The sequence below is a fragment of the Pseudonaja textilis genome, chromosome 5 (assembly GCF_049901715.1).
Source record: "Pseudonaja textilis isolate UNSWEBS1 chromosome 5, rPseTex1.2, whole genome shotgun sequence".
NCBI classification, from domain to species: Eukaryota; Metazoa; Chordata; class Lepidosauria; order Squamata; family Elapidae; genus Pseudonaja; species Pseudonaja textilis.
The window spans coordinates 59,030,328-59,052,538 of record NC_141994.1 but is presented as its reverse complement, the minus strand read 5'-3'; the positions used below and the strand labels follow the sequence as shown (position 1 = coordinate 59,052,538).

The following is a 22,211-nucleotide window of genomic DNA, read 5'->3' as shown; positions in this document are numbered from 1 at the left end:
GCTCCATTTGTGTGAGCAGCGGGCATACACACCCACAGGGGTGGGTTTCTATCGGTTCTGTCCACTCTGTAGAGCCAGTAGCTCTGAAGAGCAGCAGACATAGAACTGGGCCCCCACCCACCCGGGCTCTTACCTAACCTTTATTTCCTGATTTTTCAACTTCAGCTGCCGAACAAGGCACAGCCGCAGTTAAAAAAGCAGGAAAAGAGGCTATTTCAAAGACTGCTTCTCTGCACGCAGCGTGCTGACGACGATTTACAGGCGCAGCTTGCAGCGTGCAGGGAAGCTCATCATAAATCACTGAACCTCGTAAATCACCGAACCGATAGTTAACCCTGTCTTATCCCACTCCTGCACACCCACCACTTGCGCAAATGGAGTTTCACACACCTGCCGCTTCTGTGGCCTGGTTCCAAATGGGCCCCAGCCCGGAAATTGGGGAACTGTTTTTAAGGATAGCCCCCCCAAAAAAAGTTCAACATGGGATGTAATTGTTGAGAAAGGATCACTCCTTTTCTTCTCTCTGCTCCCATACTTATTAAATAACAAATAATATATTCAAATTATTATTCACCAGACACAAAAGTCAAAATGTACAATTATAAATGGCTCTGGAAATAATGACAGTAAGATTTCCCAGCTTTCAGACAATATTCTCATGTAGACAATCCAGAAAGAGATAAACTTTTCCAAACCCAGGATACTCTGTGCTTGAAACTGAAGGTTTCACATATAGGCTGGATAATTATCTATTGGGGATGGTGTAATGAATCCTGCAGGATGCATGCGGTTGGAATAGATGACCTCTTTGTTATTTCCAACTCTGATTTTATGATATGGATTGGATATATGATTCTGAAGTCTTAAAGTATTTCCTGAGGAATTATTTGCAGTATTTTGAATAATAAAGTACTTTAAATTTCTACTCTCCTAACTTTATCAGGAAAACAATTTTGCCCTCATGTCATAAAAGATTTGAGGCATATTTTAAGAACTATAATTATATTCTTCCTTTTTTTCTATTCCAGCAGTTCTCTACTTAGACTTCTACAGTACTTGTTATAATGTCATGCCCTTGTTAGTCTCTGATTCTGAGGGGGCGATTGAGCGGCTTACAGGGAGTGGGTGTGTGGATCCGGTGGCTGTGGAAGAAATGGGGGAAGGGCACAGTCCGGCTGGGCTTACGGGAGAGGAAAGGGCCCTGATCCCCTTCATGGGCTACGGCTGGGAAGAATGTTTAAAAGGGCAAACTGCACATGGCAAAATTGCTGGAAGCAAAGCATGCATCATCTTTGTTGAGGCTTATCTGGGTTTGGCATCCTCCCAACTGTGGGTGCTGCATTATCTTTTGGAAGTCTGCAATTTATCATGCTGGCCTATCATGTTAATTACTTCAGCGTGGTTTGTGTTTTTTTTAAAAAAATTCTAATTATCTTTACTTTGGATTCGGACTGCATTTCTTCCCTTCGTAGAGTGTTTTTGGAAGAGTTTGATCTCCAGCCGAGGATAACTGGACATTGGGGGCCAAGTTGGAGGCATTAAAGGGAATTTATCTACTTTCGTGACGTTATTTTTGTGCCCTGCCCCAGGTCATCACATAATCATCTCATTTAGAAAAAGTTCTGGAATATGTTTCCACATAAGAATGATTTCAGAAGTGATTATTTGGCTGATTATATGGTTTTATAATCTGATACCCCTTCAAAATACTTTTTTTTCAAAGCAACACTATGCTGAATAAACATCTATTCAAGTTATTTAAACCTGCTCAATTCATTCTAAGAAGCATCTGCTTTCCTTGATATAAAATCCAGGGCTTTCTGGGGCCTGTCCCAGCATGAACCTCGACATACCTCACTAAGTCTGGAGAACGAATAATTCCTTCTACAATATTATCCCGAATCTGCTGACGATCATTTTCGTGAATATTGAATGGAAAGATCACCTCTCCTGGCGGGGGCTCTCGGTCTGGCCAGTATTGTGTCACCATGTTTTTCAAGTAAATAGCAGCTATATTTAAAGAATGAGGGAAAGGAGGGGAGAGAAGGAGAGAGAGAGAGAGACAGAGAGAGAGAGAGAGATGCATAAAAAGGGCTGTTGATAAATCTAGCTTTAAACAAGAGTTAGGACCAGTGAGAGTTAGTGATGTAAGAAGAGTAACAATTCAAGACCAATGGCATGCAAGAAACCAAGAACTTAAATCCTGGTAGTGAAATTCCTAAAAACATAGATGCCATTTAGAAAGAGATAAACCCATACATAAAGTATAGATCTACCAGTAGCAATAATAATCAAGAGTGGCCATTTCCGTTTTCAGAAAATTCATATCCCTAAAATGGGCTTTCTTTGTGAAACTGGATTGAGGTATCCCTTGAGATCAAGATGGCTCCCATACTGTTGGCCTTCCAGAAGGCCATAAATACCCTATAAAACAACCTATAACGTTGCTTTCCCAGACCCTGGACCCTGTTGGATGTTAGATATTGGTAGAATGTTCTGGGGTTTCTACAGGGTTCACCATCTTGTTCTTTTTCACCCCCACTTTTCTTATTTATATAGTTATAGTTATAGTTATAGTTATTTGGTACATTGTAAATAGCCTGAAGTCATTTGAAGTGAGGCAGCATAAACTGAAATAGATAAGATACACTTTTTTAAAGTATACTTTCAATCTGTTTGCTAACCATTCAGTTCTAAACATAATAAATAGGAGGCAAGCTGCAGAACTTCACCTACCTGCTTGCCTGACTGGGAATTCCACTTGATCAGAAACAATGATTTGTAGCAGACTAGGAGCAAAGTTTATTATCTTGTAGGACTGAAAGGGATATAAAAGGTTAATCAGCATAGTGTAGATAGCAGTTAAGGACTCTTAGATACTTCAGTTATTAACAGAGAATTAAGCATCACTCCCCTATTGAAAAATAATTGAGTTAGATTCAACAAAGACTGTGTGGTTTTAAGATTAAGAAGCAATTCTACTATCTTTTGCTGTGGAGGTCTCCAAAGCAGGTCAGGGATTTAATATCTAATCTGTTAATAACTGCAACACTTTTAATACTAAAACATTCACCTGATATTGTCTCTTTTCATCTTATATAACAGGAATCAACAATCCAACCCTATATGTAGCCTTCACACATTGCAAGGTAATGCCAAATTCAGCAGCAGAATGGTTTAATGGGTGAGGCACATGGCTGGTATGCTGGTTCATTAATAAAGAAAGGAGCAAAAGAGGGAGGCTACCAGAAAAGCAAACTATTACAATTCCCACCCTTAAAATTCCCACTGACTACCCCATTTCCAATCCAATTTTGTCTCATTTTTAAGGATGGGGTTGGGAACAGTTCTTCTGCAAAGTTGGACACAGAGCTCCATGCAGAGCCGCTTCACTTTGTCGGCTGGCCTACCAGATGTGCTTTCTACAACCAGGTGCAGATAATCTGGGAAGCCACAGGAAAAAAAAAAAAAAACTACATTGAGCCAAATGCATTTTGCAAAGTCCCTCTTTGAAAGTTCTGCTCTGATAGTCACAAGAAGCCACTTTTGGAATACATGTAACCGTAGAGAGGGGAAGAGGGAGTCATAAACTTAAAACTGCTACGGATTTAAAAGTGTGTGTGTCTTCATTGATTAACTTTAGATAGCATGTAATTATGCATGTGTAATGGTTAACGTGAAACTCTGTGCTGACCATGTATTCAGATCCTAAGCCCCTGGAGGAGATCTTGGCTCAAAAACATTAAACAAAAATTCTGGATTGCCACTGTTCAGCAAAATATACTTTCTAACATTACAAAAATCAGTCCGTGAGTGTTTTGCAGATACAAACTAAGCTAGCTTTTTCTAAATGAAAACAAATGTAGTCTATTAAAATGTAGAACTGTGGAATATTAAAATATCCTATGTTTTAGGGGTCTCCTGCCTTCTAATCAGTTGCAAATTCAAATGTTACTAGGTCTCTCATCTTTATTTTCTATTTCATTATGATATACTTTGAAAGAATGTAACAAATAGATGGCACAGATAAATCAGGTACAAGTACTGAAATGCAGGCAAGAAAAACTACGGTGTGACAAAGAATTTATTGGAAACATTCCTCTGACAACTATAAAACATGTATATAATATGTATTTGTATACAACTTCTAATAAAACAAAAGAAGTTTTGGGAGTGTGGCTTGAGGCTCATGATTTAATTGGAGTAACTGCCGGAATCCTGACACCTGCACTACAATCTTATACATGAAAGAGTGCCACATTCAAAATTTGGATGTTAGCATTCATATGTTAATTTGCTATATAATTTATAGCACTAATATAGTACATTATTTACTATCTGTAAGTTTCTATATCTACAGTATAAACAACTATGTCAACCAAGTTTTTTTAGCTTAAAATTCAATACGGAGATCGAATGTAAGTTTTCTACTATTTCAATTTTAGGTTTAATTTATTCCTATGGGACAGAAGACCAATTTTATGGTAGAGGACATTTTACTATCTCATTCACCTTATTTTATTATAATCTAACTATCTTTTGAAGTAATGTGTTTAGCAACTTGTGTTTAGAATACCATATTGTCTAACCAAGGCCCTCGTTTTCCCAGAAGACAATGAGACTGGCATTTCTTGGAGATGCTCAGTTCAATTAATTCTTCAGGCTGCCATCATGCAAGTTGCTTTATAAAATGAAATTATACATAATGGAAACCTAAAAGAAGTGTCAATACATCAGCACTAGGTTTTCCTGGACAGCACCCCATACAGACTACGAACTAAAGTTTTCTTTGGGTCAACCTTGACTCCTGCTGACTGCATGAACATGTCAGTGACCTTGCAATTTTTATAACAACAATAGAAAAGTGATTGGCCACTATCTTTTTTAAGGGTTAAAATAAATTCCAGTCTAATCTCACTGGAGTCATTCAAGGATCAACCAAGGCCTGACGTTTTGATCTAAGACAAGATTAGCATAGAAGTGTAAATATTATATGCCACATAATAGGCTGTGTGCAACTACATATATCACAACATGGAAAAGATGCTACTGCAATTTTAATAAGAGGCCAAACTTTAAAAAACTTGGGTTTAAAACAATACATTTCATTATTTAATTGATAAAATTAAATAATTGGAGCTGTAACATATTAAGGACACATTCAGTCCATGAAGATATCTATTACACCTTTATATATTAATTTAATGCTTCTACAGCATTAAATATTCAGGACATATTCAGGATTTTAGGATAAATGCATCCCTGTTTTCAAAGTGCAACCAGAAAGAAAGACAGAAGAAAACCAAAACTATCAAGGTTTAAATGCACAAAGATGAGAAGCTTCAGTATCTAAAGTTCAACTGTAAGGATTTTAGATAAGAAAAGTGGTAAAAATGAAGGTTCTGGTTTAATATGAAAAACCTATTTTTTATATTGCATCTTCACTGTTATCCAGATTGTTATGACTACATATGAAAGGAGGAATCCATAGATGGGTGATAGTTGTACGTTATACTTCAGAACTGGCTGGAAATTATACAAATATGTCAACTTTTTGGGCCCCAGGGACCAATTCCGTGGAGGGCAATTTTGCCATGATCCATGGGGTGTGGTTTGTCATGCTGCCTGGATCTTGTGCATGCATGGATGGGGTTTCGCTCACTTGCACAACCAGTTCTTAGTGGGCTGTAGACCGTTGACAGTCTGCGGCCCAGGGATTGGGGACCCTATGTCAAAGAGTACAACTGAATCAAAAAACATAAATATTTGTGTCCCAGAAAAAAAAAATGAGAAGGAAGTTATTAACGCTATGACAAAGTTGAATCATTGTAAGGCTGGATAAATTAACAGGTGAAATACTAAACTATGGGTATGTACAGCTTATGAAACAGCTATGTGATATTTGCTGTGCATGTGAGGCAGCTATATATTTGACAACAGAAAGGATGATGTTAAAGTTCCCTTATGGAGTATAAAGACATAGGTAAGAAGAATAAATGCAAAAGTAGCAGAGAATTAGTTTGTTAAGTATACCTGGAAATAACATAATAATATAATAATAGTTGCAAAGTTCTAATTGAAGACTCCAAGAAATATCAATGAACAAAATTTGGGAAATACAGTTTGGCTTTATGTCAGGTCAGGTTTTTGCTTATCACCAGATCATATATAAATGTGAGGGAAATAACTTATTGATAAGATAAATAGATCTGAATTATGGAATGTTTTGCATGAATATGGAGATGAAGATTGATTGTTGAACGTAATAATGGCAATGTACGATGAAATAAAGCAATTCCCGATAATAAATGAAATGATTGGTGGATGGTTCAGCTCTAAGCAGAGAACAAAGACAAGGATGATATTGCCTTGGTTGTTTTTATATAGCTCAAGATAGTGTGCTGCCTGTTCTAACATGTGGCAGCGAAACATGGACACTAATTTCACAATCAATACGAAATCTACAAATGGTGCAAAGAGCCATAGGAAAATACATGCTTGGCACCACAAGAAAAGGTAGAAATCCTGCACATGGATTAAAGAACAAAGGGAAATATACGATGTCCTCAAAAGAGTAAAAGAATTGAAGTGGAAATGGGCTGGTCACATAGCAAGAAGCAAGTGGACTAAGGCAGTCATAGAATGGATTCCAGTTGATAAAAAGCATCCACAAAAGAGTTCTAAAACAAGATGGAGTGATGACATCAGCAAACATCATGGGCCCAACTGACAAAGGAAAGCTCAAGACCGTATTGGTTGGAAACATCCGGAAGAGGCCTTCGTCCTGCCATGGATAGACAATAGCTAGAATGATGATGATGATGATGATAGATCAAGATGTCAGAAATACCTGTATCCTTTTGTAAACAGACCATACCAAGATGTTTGCTAAGAACACGAATGACTTACAACATATCACAGATTGCATGTTGCAATATGGACCGATGTATTATTGGTTGACAGGTTTGAGAAAACAGAGAGAATGAATGACTGCAACATAAACAGCAATAAGTTAGAGTAAATACATGCAATTGTGTACCTCGGCAGAATGTTTAAGCAGGGCAGGAATGGCTTGAGAAATTTTAGGAGGCTTATATGGTGGCAGAAAGACAATCCATCCTATGTAATCTGCTGTGAGGAATGTTTTTTTTTAAAAAAACCAAAGCAGTTTGTTTCTACCCATTTTCTTATACAAAAACGAGAGTTGGGTAGTCAAGAGAAACAAACCCTGAATATAACGGAAATGCAGTAAGAACAGGAAGAAAAAGTATATCAGGCAAAATGAGTAAATTATACCTAAATGGGCACCAAATAAATGAGAAATGAATACAGGAACTCATGACTGGTATGAGGTGGTTATAGAAAGATGAATCCTGATTGAATTGCCGATTAAATATATTAAGTGTGGGGGGAGGAAAGCTGTGGTAGATGGGAGCAGATACAATCCTGAAAATGTGAAAGATAAGAAGTTTAAAGAACAAAAGGCGAGCTAGGCAGCAGAGAGAAATCGGGGGTGAATCTGGTTTAGCTACTGCATAGTTTCTTCTTTTTTCTCATCTGGTGCCTTCGTTTCTTCAGCTTTTAGTTGCTTCACGGTCCTTTTGTACAACGTTGTCTATCCTGAAAGCGGCAGGGAGATTGTGTACCTTCTGGATGCGCCTGAAACACGGAACCCTAAATTAAGTCGGATTCACACAATCGCCCGGGCTAACCTACGGGCTGTAGTTCGATAAGCTCGGGAAATAAGGCGAGCTTTCTCCTCCGAGGCGTCTGCAAGCAGCAATGACAGGCGCTCCCTCGGAAGGGGACGAGGCTGCCGGGCGGAAAAGGGACGGCGGACCTCGTCAGAGACCCACCGGAGCGAAGGGAGCCCCTTCCCCCGCCCCGGCCGAGGCCCAAGCCCATCGCGGACTTACCTGGTTGAGCTCATTCTCGGCCGCGAGGCGCAGCTTGGGGTCGATGGTGCCTTTGAGCGCCTGGATAATTCGGTTGGGATCCATGATCTCTCAGCGCCTCAGCGGGAAGGACAGCGGCCGCCGCACAAGCTCGCCCGCTCCCTCCTTCCCCCACTTGGGCTACACAGGAGCCATTCACCGGTTTACGACAGCCGAACTGTCGCGAAGACGAAACTTTGCGGCTTCAGCGCGCCCACCCACCCCCTCCAGTTCGCCGTTCTCGCGGCGCCCATAAGTCGGGCGCCATGTTGCTGTACGGAAAGAAATTGGTTGCCCGGTGCGGGGACTGGTCGCTGCGGAAATTGTAGTTCCCTGCAGGGAAACCGGAGGCTCAGGCTTTCTCGTCTCGTCTTTTCCTATAATTCTCGACTTACAACACTTCATTTATTGACCGTTCAGTTACAAAGACACTGAAAAAAGGGACTTAGGACCGTTTTTTCACACTTATCTTTGTAGCATCCCCATGATCTTGTGATCAAAATTCAGATACCTGGCAACCTGACTCATGCTTAGGACGGTCACTGTCCCAAGGTCATATGATCACCTTTTGCCAAGCAAAATCAGTGGGGGAAGCCAGATTCACTTAACAACTCAGCTACCAGCTGCGGTGATTCACATAACTGTGGCAGGAAAGGTCATAAAATGGGGCAAAACTTAATGTCTCACTTAACAGAAATTTGGCGCTCAATTGTAGTCATAAATCAAGGACTACCTGTATATTTTTTATCAGATTAGAAAAATGGGGTGGGGGACAAAAACTGCTTCTGGAGAAAAACTGCTTACGGAACCCTCTTATAGCCTGCCTGGGAATTTCTCCCACTGGCTGTTTAAAGCAGTAGTCACTAACTGGTGGGCTGCAGCCCACTAGTGGGCCGTGAGAAAATTTTGGTGGGCTGCAGAGAAATCTTACCCCCAGAGCACACACACACACACACACACACCCATGCAATTAATCCAGGCTGTGGAGAAACACAAGGCTGTGCTGCCCACACGGCCTGTGGGAACCCTCCCTGCCTACTCACTCCTTACCAGGCAAACTTGCCTACTAAATTGCTATTTTTCTGACCATCATCTGTTCTGCTGAGCCTGGAGATTTAGATTAGCTAGAAAGCAGGAAATGGTTGGGTTTCTTGCTTTCAAGCTAGTCTTTTAGATCTTTGGCTCTGCTTTTACGCATAGCCAAACCTCCCTTAGGACTGAAGTTTCTATTATTCAGTGCAGACTTGCCACAAGCAAATTTTATCTGAGCTAGCTGATGGCAGGTAGATGGATCACTGAATGATTCTGTGAGCAACTCAATCTGCCTGCCTACTTTGGCTGATTTTGGATAAAAGTTGCTTTTTATTAAAAAAAAATTCAATATTTATATAAATATTTATAATTTACATACAAGCCATGCCCAGCCAGTCACATGACCACCAAGCCACACCCACAAATTAAACCACACCCACAAATTAGGCCACACCCACAGAACAGGTCAGTGGTCCCTGGGATTTAAAACTTGAGTTTGGTGGTCCCTGAGATCCAAAAAGTTGGTGACCCCTGGTTTAAAGGATGATATTCCAATTTTATTCCAATGAATGATAATTAGATGTTTGTTTTTTGATGGAGAAGGTTCTGTAAGTTTGCTTAATGGAATTCCACTTCATTTCTGTGTGTGGCCCTCCTGAGCTCCATTTTCACTGACAGGCAGTTGCAGGAGGCCATCGCAGCTGAAAATGGAGCTCGGGAACCCATTTTCGCTGGCAGAGTGCTTGGGCCATCACAGGCACCCAACACGAGTGACATCATGCTGGCCATGCCCACTCCTGCCCCGAGATCAAACACAACCCCAATGAAATCGAGTTTGACACCCCTGCTACAGAGATCTCAGGAAGCCTCTTTATGCTCAACATATGCACATATCATTCAGCTAAAAAGTATTTGGCCCTTTGGATGTTTTCAATCTTTTTAGCTTGGATCAAGTTTGACTCAGTTTAGCTTGTATCAGAGCTACAGATCCTACTGATATATAATCTAAATGAACAAAGAACATCAAAGTTTCATGCTTGTTTTCTTTATTTCATAAACAAATCAACCAATGTGTAACAGTATGAGAAAATCATGACATTAATTAAAAGGGCATAATTATGACTAATGATCAGGGCTCCACATCGCTGATGTTCACACCAAAGAAATTCTAAGGCACATCTCTCTCACCTCAGAAGAAATTTCTGAAGGCATCTGCAAAACATCGACAATACTCATTTGCCAGAAAGGCTACAAAACCATTCTAGTCCTCTGAAGCTTCACCAGGGACAATCTTATAAATAAAATCAATTGAGAAAATTATAAATCTTCAACAACAACAAAAGTAGCTCGTCACTTTTAAGAATATATGATAGAACTGGCTAGGAAGTCACAAAGAACCCTAGAATGTCATTCAAGGATCTGGGCAAATTTTGACAGTACCATTAGAAAAGCACTGTATAAAACAGAGTAGTGAGAAAGCTCAGGGGTGGGATTCTACTGGTTTGCACCTATTCGCTAGAACCGGTTGTTAACATTCTAAGCAGTTTGGAGAACCAGTTGTTAGAAGCAATTACTGGCCTAATCCTGTAAGGAAGGCAGGAAGGAAACATTCTGGTGTTGCTTACAGAAACTGCCTCTCCGTTAACCCTTATTACATTCTTGGCAGGACTAGACTTCCTGTCTCAGGAACGTCTCTGGAGTTTTTTTCCCTTCCTTTGCTGGTACTTTGCTTGTGTGGAGTGACCATTCAAAGTTACAACGGCACTGAAAAAAGTGACCTATGACCGTTTTTCACACGACTGTTGCAGCATCCCCACAGTCATGAGGCCAAGCGAGGAAATGTGTGCCTCGATGTGAGTGATGTTGAGTTGGCCACACCCAGCTAATAACATGACCACCAAGCCACATCTACCACCTAAGCCACGCCCACAGAACTGGTTGTTAAAAAATTTCAATCCCGCCCCTGAAGAAGCCATACATATTTAAATTTTGCCAAACAGCTTGATGAATCTCCAGACTCCTGGAAAAAGGTTCTATGGGCAAATAAATCAAAGGTGGAACTTTCCAAGTCACGCAGATTCAGTTAGGACTGGTGGAAGCCAAACACTGCATTCCACAATAAGAACCTCATATTGATTATCAAACACAGAAATAGGTACTGTCATAGTTTGGAGATACTTTGCTGCTTTAACCTCTGGATGACTTGGTATATTGAATAAAGCATGAATTCTACTTTTAATAATCCCTCAGAACAGTATCAGGCCATCTTTCTGACAGCTAAAGTTGAGGTGAAGTGGGTCATGCAGCAACAGAACGATCCCAAACATACAAGCAAATCTGCAAGAGAATGGATAAAGAAAAAAAAACTCAGTGTTCTTGAGTTGCTAAATCAAAGTTCCAGGCCTAAATGCCATTGAATTGCAACAGTTCCACTAAAAAATCCTAAAATTCTACCGAATTAAAACAGTACACCATGGAGGAATTGGCCAATATTCCCACACAGCAATATAGGAGGTTGATCTCCAATTACAGGAGGCCATTTGTTTAAAACATTATCACAGCTAAATGTGATGCAACAAGTTAAAGGAAGACAACTACATTTTCAGTGACGGGCTGCAGATTGAATGACTTTAAACAGCAAATAAAACAAGTACTTAACTTTTAAATTTCGTAATTCACTTTCTGTTTATCAGATGGATCCACATGGAGCCCTGATCACATTCAATTGCAAAGGAAAGCAAACATTCAGAACATCCAAAAGGGGCCAGATACATTTCCATACAACTATAATTCAGAAATAACTTTTGTGGATTTGCTAGTTGCAAATGAAATAATCCACAAGATTTTATCAATAGGATTGCTAATAACAGAAAACTGTTTGCAAGAAAAGTTACTGTACAAAAAAAAACCCATTTAAAAAAACTGCATAGTAAATAGGCAAGTTTCAGATGTTTCTTTTTACTCAAATATAGCTTCATTAACTTGTTCATTTTTTTTTAAAGGGTAACACACAAAGCAAGTTTAAAATGTTTTATTACCTCATCAATATTGAGATGTTTGCAAGCTTTTCAATACCGCACACATTCACAAAAAGATCTGGAGGTGCCTTCAGGACATAGGCCAACTGAATCCTTTGATGAAGAGAGAGAAAAGGCTAGAGCTTGTGATGGAAGCTTCACAAATAATCTAGCTAACATAATTGTCATTTGGAAAAATAGGAGGGCCTTTTAGAATTTATAAAATGCTGAGTCAAATTAAATGTGAACTTTAAAAAAAAGAGAGAGAGAGAGAGAGAGAGAGAGAGAGAGAAGCACTTTCTAGATGATTAGTAGTTGTTCTTATACACCAATACCAGGAATGTAAAATAGAACAGAGCCCAAGTTGTAGAGAAAAGTTGGAAAACGCAGAGGAGAATTTACCATCTCTGCTTACGGGTATTCTTCCAATCTGCTCTTCAAGTAGTTTCAAGTAAAGTCCTCAATTGTGATTATCTCCAGAGTGGTTCCACAGTGATGCTATAGTGCAGATCTTGAAGCCTTTAGTCTTCAGATGTCCAAGGGAAACAGTCCCTAACAAACACCTTGAGTGACACAGCCACTCAATTCCAACACAGTGTTTTATAACAAAGGTGTAAAATCTGAAGCAAAGTGACCAACAGAACTAATGGTTTAATAAAATTAAATGTAACATTCCTGCTTGTGTAAAGGTTTACCATCTTCCCCATTTATTTAGTTACCTGTAGGTTATTTTTTCTGCTGCAGCACTGGCATCAAAACTAGAACAGACAAAGACTATAATAAACTCAAGATTTCCAACTTTTTCGGACACTTAGAACTTGAGAAACATCTTATGGTCTCACACCATGGTTAGTATGGACAGTCACAGTGCCCCTGTGGTGGTTTATATGGTGGTTTCTCCCACTGCTACCACCTTAACTTACCTTTCTTCCCCCAGGCAGTAAAGTATAGCTCTTATGCACTGAACTACTGCCAGGTAAATACAAGGTCAGAAGCAGTTTTAGAAACGATGATGCTTGCAGCTGATGTTTTCTATATAGGGTGCTAGTTTCCCAATCCTGGGAATCAAGAGGTGTTCCTGCTGTGTTGAGAACTCAAATTTTCTACCTAATTACATAAATAGGAAATGAATCTTAGTCTCAATATTCCACTTGCTTTCAACATTTAAAAATAAAAATGATGTTGCATTACAAATTGAGGGATGATCCATCTAATTTTTAGTAGTCATTCTCCAGCTAACTCCATCATCTGCTATCTTTTCCTCCTACTAGAAGATTTTTGGGGATTAAATCTGCAACTTTTCACATGCAAGGAACATACATACTTCCTAACTTGAGTGTGGATCTGTTTTCTTTTTCCAGTGGAATTTTATTTTATTTATTTATAATCGTATGTGGCCATCTATCTGATGTGATAAACCTTGGCAACTCAAAATAATGTTCAATTAAAAACAGAATGAAATCTGGTGAATTAAACCTCACACCACCACCATATAATTCAATCACAGCACTATCCCACCGACTCTGAATTCACACTTGTATTTATTCGCTTCTATCCCAGCATAATGCCCAGATGAATAAGCCAAGCCTTCACAGCCCTCCAGAAAGTTAATATGACCCAAAATTATCACAGTAGCACAGACATTGATACTAAGGCATATTAATTTGTTTTATTTAGGCACAAGGCGTTGCGAATAGCCTAAACTTGAGGCAAATTTGAGTAGCATAGTAAGCTGATAAATTACAGTTCAAGAGTAAGTGCAAACATAACATCCAGAGCTTTACTATCAAGGCTATATCACAACTGATAAAGTGCCACATCAGTGCTGATCCAACTCCAACTCGTTGCAAGACAGATCACCATTTTCCCACTTTACAATGGCGTGTTTAAGTGTTCAGTATGCAATGTGAAACTAGCCCACCAGTTTTCACCTTCCTTCACCAAACAGTTGGAGCAGCTTAATGTTCAGTCTTGATACAGGAGATATCCTGAGAAGGTAGAATATTTCCAACTACTTCCGTAAATAGCTCCTCTATGAAGGCGTAGCCAAATCTGGTCTCCTTGAAAGAGCTGGAGGACTGCATGGTTGCTTGCAGTCTCATGATCTGGAGCACCATCATTGGCATACGCAGAGACTAAAACCTCTTCATTTTTCATGAGGTTCACGTATAATGGTACATTCACAGCTAGCTTCAACATATGGAATATGAATACATAAGTACCATTAACAGGACAATTGAACCTACCAAGTTGTATATCAAAGGTTTCGCCAAGATTGTTTAACAAGAGGTCAAATACGATGGGTTGATCTAAAGTTCCAGGAGCCAAGTTAGAAGTTCTAGCAGCAGAAAAGGCAACTCTCATCTGCTGTGGGAGGGGGTAGACGTGAACAGGTAGTAGGGTGGCTGCTTGGCTTGTCACAGGTATATCAACAGGAGTGATGCTGCGGGAATCACCCTGCCCAGTCTCCCCAGTGTTAAACATCTCATTGTCACGCTCTGGACTGCTCACCTGAGAAGAATCGTTCCATCCTGCTGTTGGAGATCATGAGCAATTGTTAGTTCTAACATAACCATTAAGAAATCTAGTTTTAGAAGTCTTCAAAGTTCAGTTTGCCAAGATTTATAGAGTAGATTAACCTTCCCCAGCTGAGCATCTCCAATTCTGTTGGAACTACAATTCCCCATATTAACTACAGTCATAATATGGATGGCATCATGTATGAGAAGGCTGATCTAGACAAGTGCCAGTTACCAATTCGTCCCTAGTTTTTACAAATTTGTGTTCTTCAAATTGTGAAAAGGAGACATATGGTTTCACATATGAACAATGTATGTTTTTTTAAGGGTGAGAGATATAACACTGTGTTACCTCTGGCTTCAACAGTTAATTAACAAGTATAACCATGACTTGAGAATAACCTACAGTTTACTAGGTTGTTTTACTTTCCCTGACTTCCAATTTTAACCATGCTTTTCTGCTCCAATATTTGTTGAGATTTTAGGAAGTCTTCCTTTGCCATTTAAATGATAAAATTAGCCACCTTTGATTGCCTCTTGTTACTTTACTTATTAGCCCTTTGCAGATCCAGGGTCTCAGAATAGTATTATTTCATTAAAAACAAGCCATGCTCCAATCCAGCATGTTTAGGTGATATATGCATTGAACATGCTTCTGCAATGGGTTCAGCACTGAAATAATTTAAATCTATCCTAGACACCAGAGACTTAAATACATCCGCAGTATCTTTAATACCACATGGAGAAATATAAATTTGCCATTAAAACTGTTTGTATAGTTATCAAAACTATATTATTTTCCCCAAACTGTTGCCCTGTAAATGTTCGGGGAATTCTGAAAGTTATCATCCAAAACATACTTGGAGGATACCAGGTTGGAGACAGCTAAGATATTATAAGTTATTAAATTTTATTTCCAGAACTATTTCATGTTATATGATGCTCTTTAAACTAAAGATTCTCACAACTTCTGACGATAAAAACAGAAACTGAACTGTTTACTGCAAATTACTACAACCCATTGATATACATAACAGAAAGCCTAAAAACCCATAGATAGAATTGCAATGTTACATGTATTTATATTTTATCATGAATGTATAGTGGCTGCTTACTCACTCAACTAACCATAGCTGCTTAAATATTGTATTATACAATAGGAAATATATTTTATAAGGATGCATTGCTCTTACTTCCAAGAAAAGACGCATCTTTAAAAATGTGTTTTTATTTAGTGTAGAAAACCAAGTTACCAATCTGTCAACTATATTGTTAATCAGCATTAACTGAATTGGTGCACTTTGGCAACTACAACATTGTTTTCAGACTCTGCTTCTTTCTCATTTTTCTCAGTTTTTCTCAATTCCCTTCTTCTGAAGTATTTTTTACCACGTGTTCTACCTCGAGCTCTACCTGCTGAGCAGTTTTCTTCCTGTCTGTTTTCTTGCCTGTAACCTAAAACATAGAAGCTTTAAGGATTTTATATTATATATAAAGTTGATATGGTTAAACTGGAATTAAATGTTTTCTTCAATAGCCTGAAAAAAATGACTGTTTTTTAGTCTCCAATACAGATGGGCGAAATGTTCTGTGCCTGGAATAGCTGATTTCAGATTGTCTGAATCCAAATGGATACTTTTTAAATGCTTGCATTCAAACATCGAATAAAATGACTCAATTTGTTCCAGGCATAGACCAAAATGTAGATGTCAATCTGGACAGAAGTGGTTCAGAGAAAGAGAAGAGCAGAAAAAGTTACGAACATCAGTCATCCCTGTTGAGGAAAGGTGGGGATGGACATTTTCCTCCCTACTCTAATGAAAAGAACCTTTGTAAAAGTTTCAAATTCCCATTAACTGTTCAAAATTAGTACCTAAGTATGCAATTACTGTATATTTTTAACAGTACTGAATGGGTCCTTCAGAAGCGCCTCAGATTCCTTTCCAGGCATATATCAGATAAAAGTGCCTAAGAACATGGAGTCTGTACTAGATTGTTCAGACAACAATACACGTAATCCATAGTGCGCTGGGATGATTCATCATAGTGGAATGCAACCTGAGCACTGCAATGTGACTTAAGAGTCTTACATTTTAAATCATGTTAAAAGTAAACTTACCTCTTGAATTAGTTCGACCACTATTAATACCTCCTCTCTTATAGTTTGGTTGGTAATTCATTTCCTAGAAAATAAACATTTGCCTAAATTTAGTAAAGGGCAACAACTTCATTCTTACCGTCATTTGAATTTTCCATGTCATGATTGGTGGGATAGTAGAATGGGAGGGAACTGTGCTATCTCCTGCATTGTTTGTTGCTACCAGGCAAGTATCTGCAGTCCAATATTGTTAACTAGCACTAGTTTAATTAAGATATATCATATGCCTGTAAATTTTACAACTACAGCCAATTCTTTTTCTGATTTTCCAGCATACTTAATTGATGAGGTTCTTTTCAAATGTATTATTTATAAGAAAAACTGTATGATGTCAAATAGGCAATGTGAACGAATTTCAGAAATATAAAGCTCAAATTAAAATTCATCAATAGGAAATAATATACAAACCAGGTGTGAACTATGATATATTAACCATTATTTATTTATACTCCATTTATTTGCTCTAGGTAGCACTTAATATTAGCCATACTAAATTATTAGTCATAGCATGCTGTTTTATGAAGCATCATCCCTTATGTCAAGTTAATGCTTGATTTTGACTTTTGCACAGAATATAGGATGCCAAATTATAGTAAAGCATTTTTGGTCTGCAACAAATCTCGTCAAATCATTACCCTCTGAGAATACTGCACTGTAGAGTAATCTCTGCCAGGAAGCTGTAATTGGCTATAGGTTCCATTAGGGATTGAAGGCGATCCTCTGTAAGCTTCAAAACCTGCTGAAATAAAACATTGTTTGGTGTAAAACACTTATTTCCATTAAAATACTAAAAATGTGCCTTTCTCCACTGGTGTATTAGAGCTGGGGTCTCCAACCTTGGCAACTTTTAAGACTTGTGGATTTCAACTCCCAGAATTCCTCAGCCAGAAAGTTGCAGACCCCTGTATTAGAGAACTGTAATACTCTACATCTTGTGTCATTCAAAAGAACAGACCCAATTTCTTGCCTAAGAGGAAGTGACAGGCTGAAACAATATTTATATATAATCTAATTCAAGTATGTATATCATGCCCCTTTCCGCAATGTGCCCTTGACATGCTATTCGTAGTAGTATTGTGTTCTTGGTCCAATAAGAATTGTATTGCACATTCTACAGTGTAAGTCCATGGAATCTCAACTACAGTTAATGATCATTCTTTCAGGATTCATTTCTGAACGGGACTAGAAATAGGTCTACATCAAAAGATACACCAGCATTTCATAGAACTGGAACCTACCTTTATATCCACCAGGAGAGCGATAAGAATTAGTCATCGATCTTACACCCCTGAGAGAACCTCTGATAGATCCACGGCTTCCAATAAAAGGCTGCGATGGTCTAGGAAAAGTGGCTGTCTGTGCTGCATAAAAAGTGAGGGTACCATTGCTGACAGGAACAGCTACCTCAGCCTGGCAAGTACCTGCTTAAGATGAGAAGTACACATCTTACATACTCCTGTAAGCTACTGCAAAGGAAAAGGATGTGATCCCTGACCTTTCCCCTCAACCTTTATTATTCAGTGTTATTTGCACTCTGCTTGTAACACACAGGAATATCACCTACTGTTAATAACTGTTTAAACATAAATGAATTTGTTGAATTTAAAACTTGATTGAATAGTTGGGACTTAACATAAACTAGCCAGTCTGGAGGCATAGCAGTATTAAGACAGACAATGATATGTACCCAACACTTCTTGCTACAAAAAGAAACCAATGTATTAAAATAAGACATTAAGAAAGCAAGCTTGGCAATTTAAGTTTTTCTGCCATTCATCTCATCAAAATGGGTATGATTCACTCTCTATTTGTTACTAATGACAAAGGAACTAATTCAGCATTCCGTTTTCCCACAGTAGAGAAGAGTACCAAGGTACTCAAAAGCAACACCTCATAAGTGGGCATTTCCTTTGCCTAGCTCCCACGAAGACATCACCTGCACCTAAAAATAATTTGGAATCATGCAAAAGCTGTCCAGAACATGTACCTCTCAAAAGAGAACATTCTACTATAAGTTTTGAACTGATAGATACAGATAATCAGAGTTGGAAGGGACCTTGTAGGTCATCTAGTCCAACTCCCCACACAACCGGGAGACCCTACACCATTTCTGACAAATGGCAGTCTAATCTCTTCTTGAAAGTCTCAAGTGATGGTGCTCCCACAACTTCCAAGGGCAAGCTGTTCCATTGGTTGTTCTCACTGTCAGAAAGTTTCTCCTTGTTTCCAGGTTAAATCTCTCCTTGTTCAGTTTCCATCCATTATTACTTGTCTGGCCTGCAGGCGTTTTAGAAAATAGCTTGACTCCTTCCTCCCTGTGGCAGCCCCTCAAATATTGGAAGACCGCTATCATGTCTCCCCTGGTCCTTCTCTTCACTAGACTAGCCAAGCCCAGTTCCTGCAACCGTTCTTCGTATATGTTAGCTTCCAGTCCCCTCATCATCCTAGTTGCTCTTCTCTGTCCTTTATCTAGAGTGTCAACATCTTTTTTATAAGGTGGTGACCAAAACTGGATGCAGTACTCTAGGTGTGGTCTTACTAAGGATTTATTGAGTGGTATTAGTATTTCCCTTGATCTTGACTGGAATGGAATGGAGAAAATGGACACTTTTATAGCTTTGCAACCAAGTTATTACTCTCTCTCCTTGCCCATATAATCATAGTAGACAAAATCAAAATCTTTCATTGGAACGCATGGTCTACCACAAATAAAATCAGCGCATGGAGTGTGGGTGTGAAATGTAGAAATGATAAAAAGAAGATGCCATGGTAGGTTATTGAAAACTGTTATGCAGTAAAAGCTCCAACATGTCTCCAATTATACTCCCACGGGAAGTATACGTGAGATTACAGGGAAGGAGGAGGAGGAGGAAGCTGAACATTTTCTAGCTTTTTAGATGTAGGTGGAGATTGGAGGACATAAGGGAGGACAGAAGAGTTTGGCCAGGTTGGATGATTCAGCTGAGAAATAAACCTCCTTCAAGAAGTCAAATCAAATGAAAACAATTAAAGTTTTGTAATAGAAATGTTTCCAATTTTCAGTGGCCGTTATGTTTACCCTCTTGACTTATTGTTAAAATGCACTTGCCTTTACGATTATTTTCCTTTTTGAGATATCTCTATATATCTATATATCTATATATATATATGTATGTGTTTTCTGAGGTTCTCGGAGATTTATATGTGGATCTCTCTCGAGATTGATATCTAGCATATCTCATTCATCATCTTCAGGCTTCTGTCTCCGGCTCTGTGCTTCTCAGAGTAATGGGTGCACAGAGCCGGAGACAGAAGCCTGAAGATGATGAATGAGACTTCATCGAACGTGCCTAATATCAATCTACCGAGAAAACCAACAACAAAGATCCCATATATTGTATATATACACACACACAACACACACACACATTCTCTCTCTCTCCCTCATCCCCCACTTCTTATATAATCATGGGACTTTCCAGAATAAGGGTAAAAAAGTATGGTCCACTTAAAATTCAACATTCATTCTGGTCACATCAGATTGCACTACCTTCTCAAAAGACGACTCCATGAATGAAAGGTTTTCTAATAGGACTAAAAAACCAAATATGAACACTTAAGTTTTTCTGTCATTTTTAAAGTAATGTGTGTTAAATATTATGGAATGTTCAAAATGAGTTTAGACTCATGGCCATATCTTGCATTATCAGTTCAATTACTGATTTACACTGAAATTCTTACCATTTGAAAGTGTGTCTTGTGAAAAAGTAGTTTGTTCTGCATTTTGAGTGGATGGCAATTTACATGGGGGTGGCGTCTGTGTGCTTGCTGTTGAAAAATTCTGATTGTATCCTGTGGGGTGCAGAGAATTCTCTTTTGCATCCTGTTCCCTACGAGGTGGCAAAGGTGCATTCACTTTGAACACCTACAAAAAAAGACACAAGGTTATTAACTATGTTGGCCTCAAATAAACCCAAGCAGCAGCTTTTAGTGCTCCAAAGCAGACAGATATAATTCAAAGGGGAAACTGAAATGTTAACAATTTGCCATGGAGAAATGAAAAAGATATTCTATAACTTCCAGGAAGTCTCATGTTTAGCTTGCACACTTTTTATTTTCAATGTTTAATTTCATCTACAGATATACGCTGGGATTTCTAACTTACTACTGTTCTAATTTCTAAAATGAAACATTGTGAAAAATAGATTATAGGTAGTTTCTAACCATAATTGAGCCCAGTTATGATAGTAATTGAGCCCAGAATGATGGTTGTACATTGTGGCAGTCATTAAGCAGGTTACCACACAACTGTGATTTTACATTTTTTCTGGCAGTCATTAAATGAATCAATTGGCGGTTTTGGCCAGAAATTGGAAGTGATAATTGAAACCGCAAAAAAATGCCAAAAATCAGACATATGATTGCAAGATGCTGCAAATAGCAATAAATGCAAGCCAGTTGCTAAATAACCAAAACATGATCACATGACTGCAGTGTGTGTGTGTGTGTGTGTGTGTGTGTGTGTGTGCATGCATGCATGCATGCACACACAGTCATCAGAACTCTGGAACCAGGTCAAAAGTACCTTTTGAAAGGTGGCCATCATAACTTTGAATGGTTGTTAAGCGAAGATTATCTGAAATGTCTATTCAACAAAATGTGGTTTTGTTGTCTTATCTTATATAAAGACCATCTGTTCTTTGTAAAAGAGCTGCCAAAAAAAAAAAAAGGCCAATATTTTGTCATGTTGTCTAACATCTAACTATATTGTACTTACAGTCTGCATAGCCTGAAAAGGAGGTGCTTTTACATTAACAGAACTGCTACTTGATGGAGGAGATTGAAAAACGTTCCCTTGATGTACTGGGGACACGGTAGTTCTTGAGGGTGTCAGTGGACTCTGTGATTCACTTGAAAGTGGAGTAGGAACCTTGAAGAGAAGAAGCACAGTGGCAACAAACAACTAAAGTTGTTAAACTCTAAATGGTCAAACATCAGCAGTTTCTGCAAGCCAACACTTATATTTATCTTTAATAACCTACATTATTATAAATATTTGGAAGGATTCTCTGAAACAAAGATATGTAAAAGTAAAAAGAGCAAAAAAGAATATATTTTTTTACTCAATTCTTATTCTTAAATATATTGTTTTTTAAGCAGAATGACTATGGTCTTTTAATGACATAAACTGCTCAGTAACTTCTTGAGTTATGTTACACAAAGATCACAAGTGGTCCTCAACTTACATCTATTTGTTCAGTGAAGTTTCCACAGAACTGAAAAAAACTGACTTACAACTAGTCCTCCGCATTTACAACCACAGCATTCTCCCAGCCACATGATCAAAATTTGGCCACTTGGCAACTAGCATGTTATGATGGTTGCAGCACCTTGGGGTCATGTGATCACCTGCAACCTTCCCAGCCAGCATCTGACAAGCAGTCAATGGAGGAAAACCAAATTCACTTAAAGACGGTGTGATTCACTTGACTGCTGCAAAAGAGGTAGTAAAATTGGGTGCAACTCACTTAACAACCACCTTCCCTAGTAATGGAAATTTTGGTCCCAATAG

The 22,211-nt window shown here is 38.6% G+C and overlaps 2 protein-coding genes across 14 annotated transcripts in view; both read right to left on the bottom strand.

The window, feature by feature from the left end:
- Nucleotides 1-8,215, bottom strand: part of IPO8 (importin 8) — a 43,944-nt gene extending 35,729 nt beyond the window's left edge. The window contains exons 1-3 of the mRNA XM_026719920.2: nucleotides 7,917-8,215; nucleotides 2,737-2,818; nucleotides 1,854-2,010 (exon numbers count right to left, since the gene is read on the bottom strand). Coding sequence (XP_026575705.2) covers nucleotides 1,854-2,010; nucleotides 2,737-2,818; nucleotides 7,917-8,000 — 323 coding nt within the window. The 5' untranslated portion in view covers nucleotides 8,001-8,215. The remainder of the gene's footprint in view (nucleotides 1-1,853; nucleotides 2,011-2,736; nucleotides 2,819-7,916) is intronic.
- Nucleotides 8,216-12,010: 3,795 nt separating this feature from the next.
- The window catches only part of CAPRIN2 (caprin family member 2), a 31,032-nt gene continuing 20,831 nt past the window's right edge, over nucleotides 12,011-22,211 (bottom strand). For 3 of the 13 annotated variants that reach the window (XM_087935004.1, XM_087935008.1, XM_087935005.1), the window contains 6 exons: nucleotides 21,417-21,569; nucleotides 20,381-20,564; nucleotides 17,899-18,084; nucleotides 17,296-17,399; nucleotides 16,622-16,685; nucleotides 13,822-14,517 (listed from right to left, as the gene is read on the bottom strand). In XM_087935004.1, coding sequence (XP_087791130.1) covers nucleotides 13,949-14,517; nucleotides 16,622-16,685; nucleotides 17,296-17,399; nucleotides 17,899-18,084; nucleotides 20,381-20,564; nucleotides 21,417-21,569 — 1,260 coding nt within the window. In that variant the 3' untranslated portion in view covers nucleotides 13,822-13,948. Of the gene's footprint in view, nucleotides 12,098-13,632; nucleotides 14,518-15,695; nucleotides 15,958-16,621; nucleotides 16,686-17,295; nucleotides 17,400-17,898; nucleotides 18,085-20,380; nucleotides 20,565-21,416; nucleotides 21,570-22,211 lie in introns of those variants that run through there. The other 10 variants (XM_087935014.1, XM_087935012.1, XM_087935007.1 and 7 more) reach the window with 10 other exon arrangements.